The sequence below is a fragment of the Quercus lobata genome, chromosome 5 (assembly GCF_001633185.2).
Source record: "Quercus lobata isolate SW786 chromosome 5, ValleyOak3.0 Primary Assembly, whole genome shotgun sequence".
NCBI classification, from domain to species: domain Eukaryota; kingdom Viridiplantae; phylum Streptophyta; class Magnoliopsida; order Fagales; family Fagaceae; genus Quercus; species Quercus lobata.
This window is the reverse complement of record NC_044908.1, coordinates 34821974-34833176: the sequence shown is the minus strand read 5'-3', so window position 1 is coordinate 34833176 and position 11203 is coordinate 34821974. Positions and strand designations below refer to the sequence as shown.

At 37.8% G+C, this 11203-nt stretch overlaps 2 protein-coding genes across 2 annotated transcripts; one reads left to right on the top strand and one right to left on the bottom strand.

The window, feature by feature from the left end:
• Positions 1-353: 353 nt before the first annotated feature.
• LOC115992701 (salicylate/benzoate carboxyl methyltransferase-like) lies at positions 354-3504 on the bottom strand. Its single transcript, XM_031116928.1, has 4 exons — positions 3325-3504; positions 2738-3142; positions 1078-1332; positions 354-874 (listed from the first exon to the last, which is right to left on the bottom strand). The coding sequence occupies exons 1-4, from the start codon at positions 3397-3399 to the stop codon at positions 533-535; spliced, it is 1077 nt and encodes a 358-aa protein (XP_030972788.1). The 5' UTR covers positions 3400-3504; the 3' UTR covers positions 354-532.
• A 5476-nt stretch (positions 3505-8980) lies between these two features.
• LOC115988868 (uncharacterized mitochondrial protein AtMg00810-like) lies at positions 8981-10187 on the top strand. Its single transcript, XM_031112494.1, has 2 exons — positions 8981-9580; positions 9658-10187. The coding sequence occupies exons 1-2, from the start codon at positions 9232-9234 to the stop codon at positions 9723-9725; spliced, it is 417 nt and encodes a 138-aa protein (XP_030968354.1). The 5' UTR covers positions 8981-9231; the 3' UTR covers positions 9726-10187.
• Positions 10188-11203: the final 1016 nt, after the last annotated feature.

Sequence of the window (11203 nt, the reverse complement as noted above, 5' to 3'; positions counted from 1 at the left end):
ACTGATTAGGTAGAATATTTCATTTGTGGGTATCTCTTCTCTGTTGAATGATTGAAAGGTGCTTTTGGGCAGGCCATGAATGGATGGTGCTTTCAAGTCAAGTATTAAAATTTGTTTTAAACATCACTCAACTTTTAGGGTCTTCTTAAACTTGAAGGAAAAAGAAAATATACAGTTTTTTTTTTTTTTTTTTTTTTTTTTTTTTTTTTTTTAATAAAATAATTATTGTCCCCCACATTAGTGGACTTTCTCAGTTTCTCTAGTAGGGGGCCGGGCCTGATGGCAAGGCCCAAATCGTACTATTAACGTGAAGGTAACTTGCATTTGATAGAACGTGAATAATGCACCTTGTAATAAACAACTTTTATTGTTGTTGCAAATCATCCTTCATGAATACAAATGATAGAGATAATAAGTATAAGCATTGTTCATGGAGACTTCATACTAGAGAGAGGCAACTTTATCAACCATGTAATCATAGAACTTTATCAGCAATTACTAAATTTCCATGCATATCTTCATAATAATTTACTTACTTCTTGGTCATGCAAGTGACTATACTGATGTACCTTGTCATCTCCTGGCAAAATTCCTCCGCCATATGCTTTGCAAACTTGGCAAATAAATTGTCAATTATGGTCTCTCCAAAATGACTAGCCAGCATTGCTTCTGTTACAGCTCTTAAACCATTTGCCATACTTTGTGCACTCTGATACTTGTTATCAATGTCACCATTGGGGTCATTGAATTCAAACATTTGAAGCCTATCTACATTGAAAGACCCCTCGTCTTCAATGATTGCCTTTACTTCTTCCATGCAAGGTTCATAATATGGCAAATTGAACGAATCTACATCCTTCTCCTTAACAAGGCCCTAAAATTGAATCATTTGGTTTTTTAAAAAAAAAAGTTAGATATAAGGAAAAAGAATTGGCTCCAAACATATTTGGTGCTATCTTGTTTCAACCTACTATGTGACGATTGAAAGACCATTAGAATGAGTTAGAAAAGATAACTCTAAATATGTTTGGAGCCAAACTTTGTTAAGTATGAAATTCGATATTAAAAACAAACAACCTCAGGGACCATGTCAAGAAGTGATTTTGCCAGAAGCTCCCAAAGGTCGTAACAACAATTTGTGTTGGGATCTACATTGCTCCTTCCAATGAAGGTAAGAATCATACGTCCTCCAGGCAATATTTCCTTAGAGCGTGAACATAGAAACATTGAGAAATCTGTATGAAATTGGTCCATGTAGGCTTTGAATACGTTGGGAGGGCTCGATTTTGCGATGTATATGTTACCTTTGTTATTCACAACCCCTCTTGGCACCTGTCCATTAGTAAAGTTAGGATTTATACTAAGTGGGTGAAAACTATAAATAAATGAATAAAGACTTAGTATTTACTGGAACCCAATTTTAAATTTTAGGATTGAATAATTTTATATTCACCTATGCAATGAAAGAAATATAGTTTATGCAAAGATTATGTAGAGAAAGCAAATCAGATAAATCAATAAACCGAGTTACTTAATAATTTAAATTGATTTCAATGTATTAGACTAATTGAAGTCTGAAGTACATTGCTGTTTATATGATATAATTTGGAATTAAGAAATTGAAGTCACATGAGGAAGCCAAGTGAGAAATAAACATAATTGGAATTAAAAGCTTAATAAAATAAATATAACTAATCATCAACAGCAAACCAGTTGTTAACAAACATTGAGATGGGAGGCTCTTGGAGAAAATATTTGCAAGTTGGTAATTGGTAAAGACAAAATTGATTGCCAAATACTTGCAAAGAATTTTGCACTCACAAATAAAGTATTCAACCTTGATATGCTTTGTGCTGGCATGTAAATAACTGAAGATGGGTTTGATTGCAATCAAATGGATATCAATAGGACAATGCCTGAATTTGCAGACTAGATTAATTGCCAAAGAGAGATCAAGATTCGATGAATGTGAGGTGCATGCTGTAAAGCACCCATGATGCTTCTATAAGAACTTGGATCAGACAAAGGTGTGCATTTGTGTGAAGCACATCAAGGTATCTTACAAAAAAAACAATGAAACATATTTGGCAATAAAGCAAATTGGTGTCACACATGACCTGATTGAAAAACAAACTAATGAACCTGTCAATCCATGAAGTAATGAAGGGTCCCAAGGTCCTTGAGTTAACAAATGAGACCAAATTGATGAATAAAATTGGTAATAATGTTGGAATTGTTCCCTGTGATGATAATGTCGCCGTTGTAAAGGAGGTGGAAGACAATGGATTAGCCACTAATGCGATAAAAGAATATGGATTAGTTTGCAGAAGAGGCTACAAAACCAAAATGGCGGAATTGATAGGTGAAATGTTCAAACTATGATTGAGAAGCCTATTTGAGACCATAAATGGCCATTTGTTACCAGACTCAAATTTTTTAAAAATATCACATAATTTATCATTTCTTATGCAATCCTTTAAAAAAAAAAAAAAGTCTGACAATTCTTTTACAAATTTTAGTTAAGCAATTGCCCCCATGGCCCCATAGAAGGTGGCTCTGCCACTGAAAATATCATTCATTAACCTTGCTAGTGGGTAAATTTTATTTTATTTTTTTAATAGGGGAAAAGTTATTTTTAACACTAAACATATATGAATTTCTCAATTACTCATGCATATTTTTGCTAAATCAAATTGGAATAGGTTTTATGAACAATATGCTCTGAGAGAATGCTAACCTGTGAAAGCCAATGAAGACTATAAGAAGAATGTACAAGATGTAGACACTGGCTTGGAAAGAGCCTCCCATAGAAGGAACCAGGTGTTCCAGAAATAAAACAAGGCCCCAACTTGTCTCCCTTGTCTTTCTTAAGCCTCTCATGGAAAGCTGGTAGAGTTTTGAAAATTGCATTGAAGTCATTTTCTGGGAGATCATTTAGTAACACTAGAAACTCAGGTGATTCGGTATTTGTTTGCTGGCACATTTCATGGATGGTGTCAATAATTTCAGAGATCACCAAGAGGGTGTTGGGTCCTGAAGAGCAACCCAAGTCAGCCACTTTGAAACAAGTGGGAATTCTGATCTTTAACATGTCTTTAATGGTGTCCACTAGGAAGGACCTCGACTCCAATATTACTTTTTTCTGAAAGATGTGGACATAATAATCAAATCTTTTAGTCAGCTTAATTTAAAGATAAACAACATAAAAATGGAAAATTTTGTATGTGTTTTCAAAAGAACATGTGTATTTTGTATGCCATCTCTGTGCCTCTGCAAGCAGACTAATGTTCATGTATATGTGTGTCTGAGAAAGAGAGAGAGAACCTGAAGGAGTGAGTTATTGGCGTAGCTAGATTCTCCATCTCCCCCATTCATGCAAAGAGCATTTTCTACTGCCATGGCTACTCACACTGCCTTCCTGTTCCTGATCTATAATCTATTCCTCTATCTATGAATAAGCCCACCGAAGGAAAATACTTTGGAATGTGCTCCACTTTTCTAAAGTTTCTTTGCTTGGCATGTGATTGTAATTCCGAAGTGAGAGCATCTTCAGCATCCTCTCTAAATTTTTGCCTAATTTTTACCTGTTTGAAAAATGAACAGTGACATTTAACTTTTAGGTACTCACTTTTTCAAATATACTTTTCAATAGATTCTCTATTCCATTCTCTATCTCATTTAAATATTATTTTATCATTTATTGTTTATTCTTTTTTTAATCATCATTTATTCTTTTTTTAACAACTATATTTTTCAATAAGAATTGCCATGTTCACAACATTTTACGCAATACTTTCACAACAAAATTTATGTGGAAAGTTATTACTAGTTCTAATTTGAACCCATCACTGAAATTATTTTTTTAGTCGCCAATATTAACTAATAAAAATCTGTTACTTAAAATTTATTGAGAAAATATTGTAAAAATATAGTAATAGTATTTTTCAATTAAGATTTTTTATTTTTCCTTTTATCTCTTTTTTTCCTCCACACGTTTCTTTTCTTTTCTTTTTTCCTCTTTTTTTCTCCTCCATACCTTTCCCTTATCTCTATTCTTCTCTAGCACTTTCTCTGGAGCACCTTTTTTTTTTTTTTTTTTTTTTTTTTTTTTTTTTTTTTTTTTTTTTTTTTTTTTTTTTTTTCTTTTCTTCTCTAGCAGCGGCTGGAGCACTTTTCTTCTCTAGCAGCACTTCGACTGGAACACTAGGAGCACTTTTCTTTTTTTCTTTTCTTCTCTAGCAGCACTTCGGCTGGAGCTCTCTCTCACACATGAAGATCGTCCGCTTGTCCTTCTCCCACCACCGCATATCCTCCTCCCCACCGAGGCTCAGATGGGTCAGCTTTGTTTTTTTTTTTTTTTTTTTTGGTTCTAATTTGATTAGTTTTAAAATTGTGATTTGAGTTTGTATTTTGATTGAGACTGAGTTTAGAGATGTTTGAGAGAAAAGATCAAGAATAGTTTTGTTGTTACCGTTGTGATTATTGAGTGAAAATTAAAAATTTTAATCGGTTGTGATTATTGAGATTGAATTAATTATTTTGCTCATGAATAGGTCTCTCTCTTTTCTTTTTCTTTTTTTTCTGATTTCATTTGGTTTATGAGAAAAATTGTTTTCATGTTTGGATTGTATTTTGCGTTTTGTAGCCGTTGAGATAAAGAAGAGAGAAAGAGAGTAAGGAAGAAAGAGAAAGGGAGGAAAGAGAAAAAAATATTTTTTTAATTCAACCGGTATTAGTTTAATGAGAAATAATCTTTGCAAAAGCTACAGTGATTGCTACAGTGCTCTCCAGGCCTGGAGAGCTACTTTAGCAAATCTAAAAAAAAAAATGGAGATGCCGACCCTGTTGGACTTCATTTTGGGCGTGAATAGTGGCTTTTTTCTCCAAAATTTAGAGAGGCCTGGCCCTGTTGGAGATGCTCTAAAAGCTAGTTCGCACACACGTTATCTATTCCTCTATCTATGAAGAAGCTAGTCTTTGAGCCTTTGTTTATTAAAAAAAAAAAAAAAAATTTAATTAGAATATATGATTCTTTTAAAAATTTCACGAAAATAGGCATCAAACATCTAAACTCAATAATATATTATATGTAGTAATTCTATCGAGGAAAAAAAAAGTTTATAAAGAAGAGATAAAGAGGCAGGTACACATGACATTATTTTTTATGAAAGATTAAATTACTTTCTTGTCTTTGGAGTTTGGAATTGTTAGTGTATAGCTTAGATTAGTTTAGTCCATTGAGCTTAGCCCAATATATTGTACTTATAGTTTATTCCTTTTACTTGTACTGCACACATACCTAACCTATATAAGACTCTCTATTGTACATTATTATACATAGATATCAATATACAGATTATTCAGTCTTTCTCTTTCACTTTATATTTTTAACATGGTTTCAGAGCAATTCCTCTGACTTTCTGGTTCTTGTGGACATCTCTGGCGTTCTTCCGCTACCCTCGCCTTCATCCAGTAGTCACGGCAGAAGCGAGTCATCGCCGTCATGCCCACAGTCCCTGTAACTCTCGGATATCATCGTTTTGCTCATCCAATTGCCAAAGAAAAGGCATAGAGTGATAGAACAACCAATCCCGAGCAAAACCCAACCAAGAACAGCTAGAAACTACATCACACGCGCCTCCACGCGCTGGCAGAAGTTTCGGCCTCATGAGCATGTGCTCTACGCGCCGTCAGTGTCTCTCACGCGCCTCACATGCCAGCCACACGCGCTTCCACGCGCCTCATGCGCCAGCTCCGCTTCATGTGCTGCCACGTCAGCCCTAGGGTGACGTCACACTGCCACGTCGGCACACGTCAGCCGTTGACTTTGACTTTGCCAGTTGTTGACTGTTGACTTTGACCAAAGTCAAAATTTTTCAACAGGACGTGTCTTGCTTAGTTTTTCGCGTTGATTCCGATTTTAAGCTCTGTTTCTGCATTTGAGGTCTCTAAATCTCACTTTTTGGTCATTTTCTTCATTATGGCTCAACAAAATGAACGAGATATCATACGTCTTATCACTATTATGTTGGATGGTCCTACTAGTTATCATGCGTGGTCTCAGAATATGACTGTCTTTCTGAAGGGTCGTAAACTGTGGAGATATGTGACTGGTTCAATTCTTAAGCCAGTACTAAACCTTAAGTCTAAAGCCATAGCTGCTGAAGAGTCTTCCAAGACTGCTGTTATAACAAATGATTATGAAGAACGTCTAGAGGAATGGGAGACTATTCAGACTAAGATCTTGTCTTGGTTTATCAATACCTCTATTCCCTCCATTCATAATCTTCTTTCTCATCTTGAAACTGCTGAGGCTGCTTGGAAATTTTTGGCCGATCGCTATAATTACACTAATGATTCAAGCTTGGAGTTCCACATTGAATCAAAGCTCTATCAAATGCACCAAGAGACATATCAGTCTATTTCTGATTTTTATTCTCAGATTTCTACTAAGTGGGAACAACTCTCTGCTGCAGATTCTCCACTGGTATGTTCTAAGGACATTAAGCTCTTTGTTAAATATCGGGATCACTGTAAATTTATGCACTTCATAATGGGTTTACGTGAGAATTTTGAGCCTACTAGGGCTTCTCTGCTTAGCTGGTCTCATACTCCTTCTCTTGATGCTGCAGTCAATGAGCTAATTTCTAAGGAGAACCGTCGGCCTACTTATCACATGTCATCATCTGATCATGTATTGGCTACACCCTCTCCACAGCCTCTCATTGTTGCATCCACTGCTCCACGAATAAACTCTAGGCGTCCCAATTCTTAGTCTTCCAAAGGTACTTACAGCAAGTTTTGCCGTACTAAAGGCCATGACATCTCTGTTTGCCACAAATTGCAGAAATTTGTGCAAGGGCATAATAAAGCTTCTCTTCCTTAGGCAGCTACTGTATGTCCTTCAGATCCATCGGTTCCTAAAGGTCCATCTTTGGCTTTCTCACTTACTACGGCTGATATTGAGGCAGTTGTTCAACAAGTTTTATCCCGCACTTCTACTACCCTTTCTGTCACCTCAGGTAAACAACCTTGGTTTTTTGATACTGCATGTTGTAACCATATGACTCTTAATGAATCCCAATTTTCTGATAATGCATCTTTAGAACATCCAATCACCATTTACACTGCTGATGGAACTCCTATGCCTATTAGTCATAAAGGAACAATCTCTTCTCCTTGTTTATCCCTTAGTGACATTTTTCATATTCCAAAGTTATCCCTCAATTTGCTTTCTGTTGGTCAATTTTGTGAATTAGGCGTAGATCTTCTGTTTACTAATCATGGTGTGGATGTGCAGGATCCCCGGACGGGTCAAGTGCTTGGGACAGGCCATAAAGTTGGTCGCATGTTTAAGGTTCATGACTTGAAGATTCCTTCACAAGTTGTTTCTGCAGCTGCTACCACTGTCACCTCCTCACCTGATCTATGGCATACTCGTCTTGGTCATCCATCCTTATCTCGTCTTCAGTTGTTAGCTTCTCAAGGTCATTTAGGTTCAGTTCAGTTTCAAAAATTTGATTGTACTTCCTGTCATTTTGGCAAACAAACAAAATTGCCCTTTAATAAAAGTGACTCCTTTTCTTCTACCCCTTTTGATCTTATACATTCTAATATTTGGGGTCCTGCACCTGTTCCCACTGAGGGGGGATCTAAATATTTTGTCATATTTGTGGATGATTTTTCTCGATATATTTGGATTTTTCTACTTCACCATAGGTCTGAACTTGTGTCTATTTACCAAACATTTCATAAAATGATTGAAACACAGTTCAATCGCACTGTCAAAGTCTTTCGATCAGATAATACCCAAGAATATAATGATAAATCTTTCTTATCCTTTTTACACAGTCATGGTACTCTTCCTCAGCGGTCTTGTCCTTACACCTCTCAACAAAATGGTCGTGCAGAACGAAAACATCGTCAAATTCTTGATGTTGTCCGCACCCTTCTCATTTCTGCCTCTCTTCCTGAGCGCTTTTGGGGTGAGGCCGCACTCACTATTGTGTACACCATTAATCGTATTCCTTCACCAACTACACATAACAAATCACCATTTGAGCTTCTCTATGGTCAAACTCCTAACTACTCATCTTTTTGGGTTTTTGGTTGTGTTTGCTTTGTCTCTCTTCCTCCTCATGAACGAACAAAGCTCCAGCCTCATACTCGTCTCTGTTGTTTCCTTGGTTATGGTGTGTCTCAAAAGGGGTTTCGCTGCTATGATCCCATTTCTCATTGCCTTTGTGTCTCCCGTCATGTTGAGTTTTGGGAACATCGTCCTTTCACGAGTCTTCAGTAGTTTCTTGCATCTTCTTCCTCAGAGTCTCCCATTTTTACTGATCTTTTCCTCCCTTTCTATCCTGAACTTGTGGAGGATTTTTCAACATCGGCTGCCTCTCCAGACTACTTATATCCGGTTTTGTCTCCGGCATATGACCCGCCTGTCTTGGATCCTGTGGCACCACCCCCTCCTGAGTCTCCTGTTGGTCCTGAACTTCATTGTTCCACTCGGGTAAGCATTCTTCCCCCTTATCTCACTGATTATCACTGCTCTTTTGCTCTTGCCACCCTCTATGAACCTCACACCTATCGTGAGGCCCATACTGACCCTCTTTGGCAGCAAGCTATGAACGAAGAACTAGATGCCCTTCATAAGAATCACACTTGGGATATGGTTGATTTGCCTCCTGGTCAGTCTGTAGTAGGTTGTAGGTGGGTTTACAAGATCAAGACCAAGGCTGATGGATCTGTTGAACGATACAAGGCTCGCCTAGTTGCTAAGGGCTTTACTCAGGAGTATGGTATTGACTATGAGGAAATATTTGCTCCTGTTGCTCACCTTACATTTGTCAGATCTCTCATTGTTGTGACTGCTGTTCGCCGTTGGCCTCTTTATCAAATGGATGTGAAGAATGCTTTCCTCAATGGAGACCTCTATGAAGAAGTGTACATGCAACCACCCCCAGCTATCCACACTCAGGCAGTCAAGTTTGCCACCTTCGCCATGCTCTTTATGGCCTTAAGCAAGCTCTTTGAGCTTGGTTTGAAAAGTTTAGCTCAGTTGTTGCTCAGCAGGGTTTCACTTCGAGTCCTTATGACGTTGCTCTGTTTGTTTGAAGATCCTCTGCTGGTATCACTCTTATTCTTCTTTATGTTGATGATATGATTATTACTGGAGATGATTCTGTAGGTATCTGTTCTCTTTAGCACTTCCTTAGTCAGCATTTTGAGATGAAAGATCTGGGCACTGTCAACTATTTTCTTGGGCTTAAGGTTACCTCATCCTCTGATGGATACTATCTTTCCCAGGCTAAATATGCTTTTGATCTTCTCTCCAAAGCCGGTATCACTGACAATAAGACTGTTTCCACTCCTTTAGAATACAATGCAAAGCTCACACCTTTGGATGGTGAACCTATATTCGATGCTACTCGCAATCGTCAGTTGGTTGGCAGTTTGATCTATCTCACTGTTACTCGTCTGGATATTTCACATGCCGTGGGTATGGTTAGTAAGTTCGTGGATGCACCTCCTTCTGTCCACTATGTTGCTGTTCTTCGGATTCTCCGATATGTCAAAGGTACACTTTATCATGGTCTGCATTACTCCTCCCAATCTTCTCTCGAGCTTTATGCTTATTCAGATGTGACTGGGCAGGTGATCCGACTGATCGATGCTCTATCACAGGTTTCTGTTTCCTGTTAGGTACTTCTCTTGTCTCGTGACGCAGCAAGAAGTAGGATGTGGTTTCCTGTTCTAGTACTGAGGCTGAGTATCGTGCCCCTGCCGACACCACTTGCGAGCTTGTTTGGCTTCATTGGCTCTTGGCTGACTTGGATGCTCCACAGCCCACTGCCACTCCCCTTTATTGTGACAATTGTAGTGCTATCTACATTGCTCATAATGATGTCTTCCACGAATGCACCAAGCATATTGAGATCGACTGCCACATCACTCGCCAGCATCTCAAGAAAGGAAATCTCAAGTTGTTCTCCATCTCCTCTGCTGACCAGCCTGCTGATATCTTTACCAAGATTCACCTGCCTGGTCGTCTTCGAGATCTTATATCCAAACTCCAGTTGGCTTCCTCCTTGCCACCTCGAGTTTGAGGGGGGATGTTAGTGTATAGCTTAGACTAGTTTAGCCCATTAGGCTTAGCCCAATATACTGTGCTTGTAGTTTACTCCTTTTACTTGTACTGCACACATACCTAGCCTATATAAGGCTCTCTATTGTACATTATTATACATAGATATCAATATACAGACTATTCAGTCTTTCTCTTTCACTTTATATTTTTAATAAGAATGATGTTAGCATTTAGACTAAAAAAAAAAAGAAAAATTTATGTTACTTTTATATATTAGTGAACTTGGCTGCATCACCTGCATGATTACAAAATGCAGTTGTGAGAATTATTTGACTGAAAAGTGAAAAAGACATTTCAAAAATGCTTTCCAGTTGTATGACAATGATAGTTGTAGGGTTGAACTTGTTCTTGTATGTTATTCTTGTCTGACGTAATTTTTGTAAGGCTGCGTATCTTCATCATCTTCTTTTATTATTTTGTGTTTGTTTTTGATGATACCGAAAAAGTCACCAGTGAGCCATAGGTACTTACACACTCGAGATAGCACTTGCACAACACAAAAGAGAAGACCTTGCAAAGAGCACCGGTATGGTGCCGGCCAAGTACCCTTCGAAGGTCAAGTTAGAACTTCTTATAACTCTAGAATGCTAGAGAGGGATGAATTATGCATACTTTGGCTAGTGAGGGTATTGAGGCTTTTATAGTAGTAAAAGGTTGACATCTCTTCCTTGGTACGAAAGTCTTTTCCTTATAGGAGTCTTCTTGGGCATAGTTGGCAAGATCCTTTCCTTATAGGGATCCTTTGAGTAGCATCAAACGTGGAAGGCAATGCATTTCCTTATATATGCAATCGTGGGTAGCAAGTAAACATGCATCAGGGTTGTCAGCTTATTTATTTCCTTCAGCTTTATTGGCGTTAGTTTTGTCGATGTCGTCAGCCTTTAGATGTGTCTTGCAGACTTCCCTCATTCCCTCAATTTAGAACATCAGTTGTTGACTACTACATAAGGAAGCTGACGGTTGTAACTGTACCCGTCAGCTTATACTTGATGGCTTATCTAAAACCATCAGCTTTATGCCTTGTATGAATAAGTACTATTTTTATCCCTATCA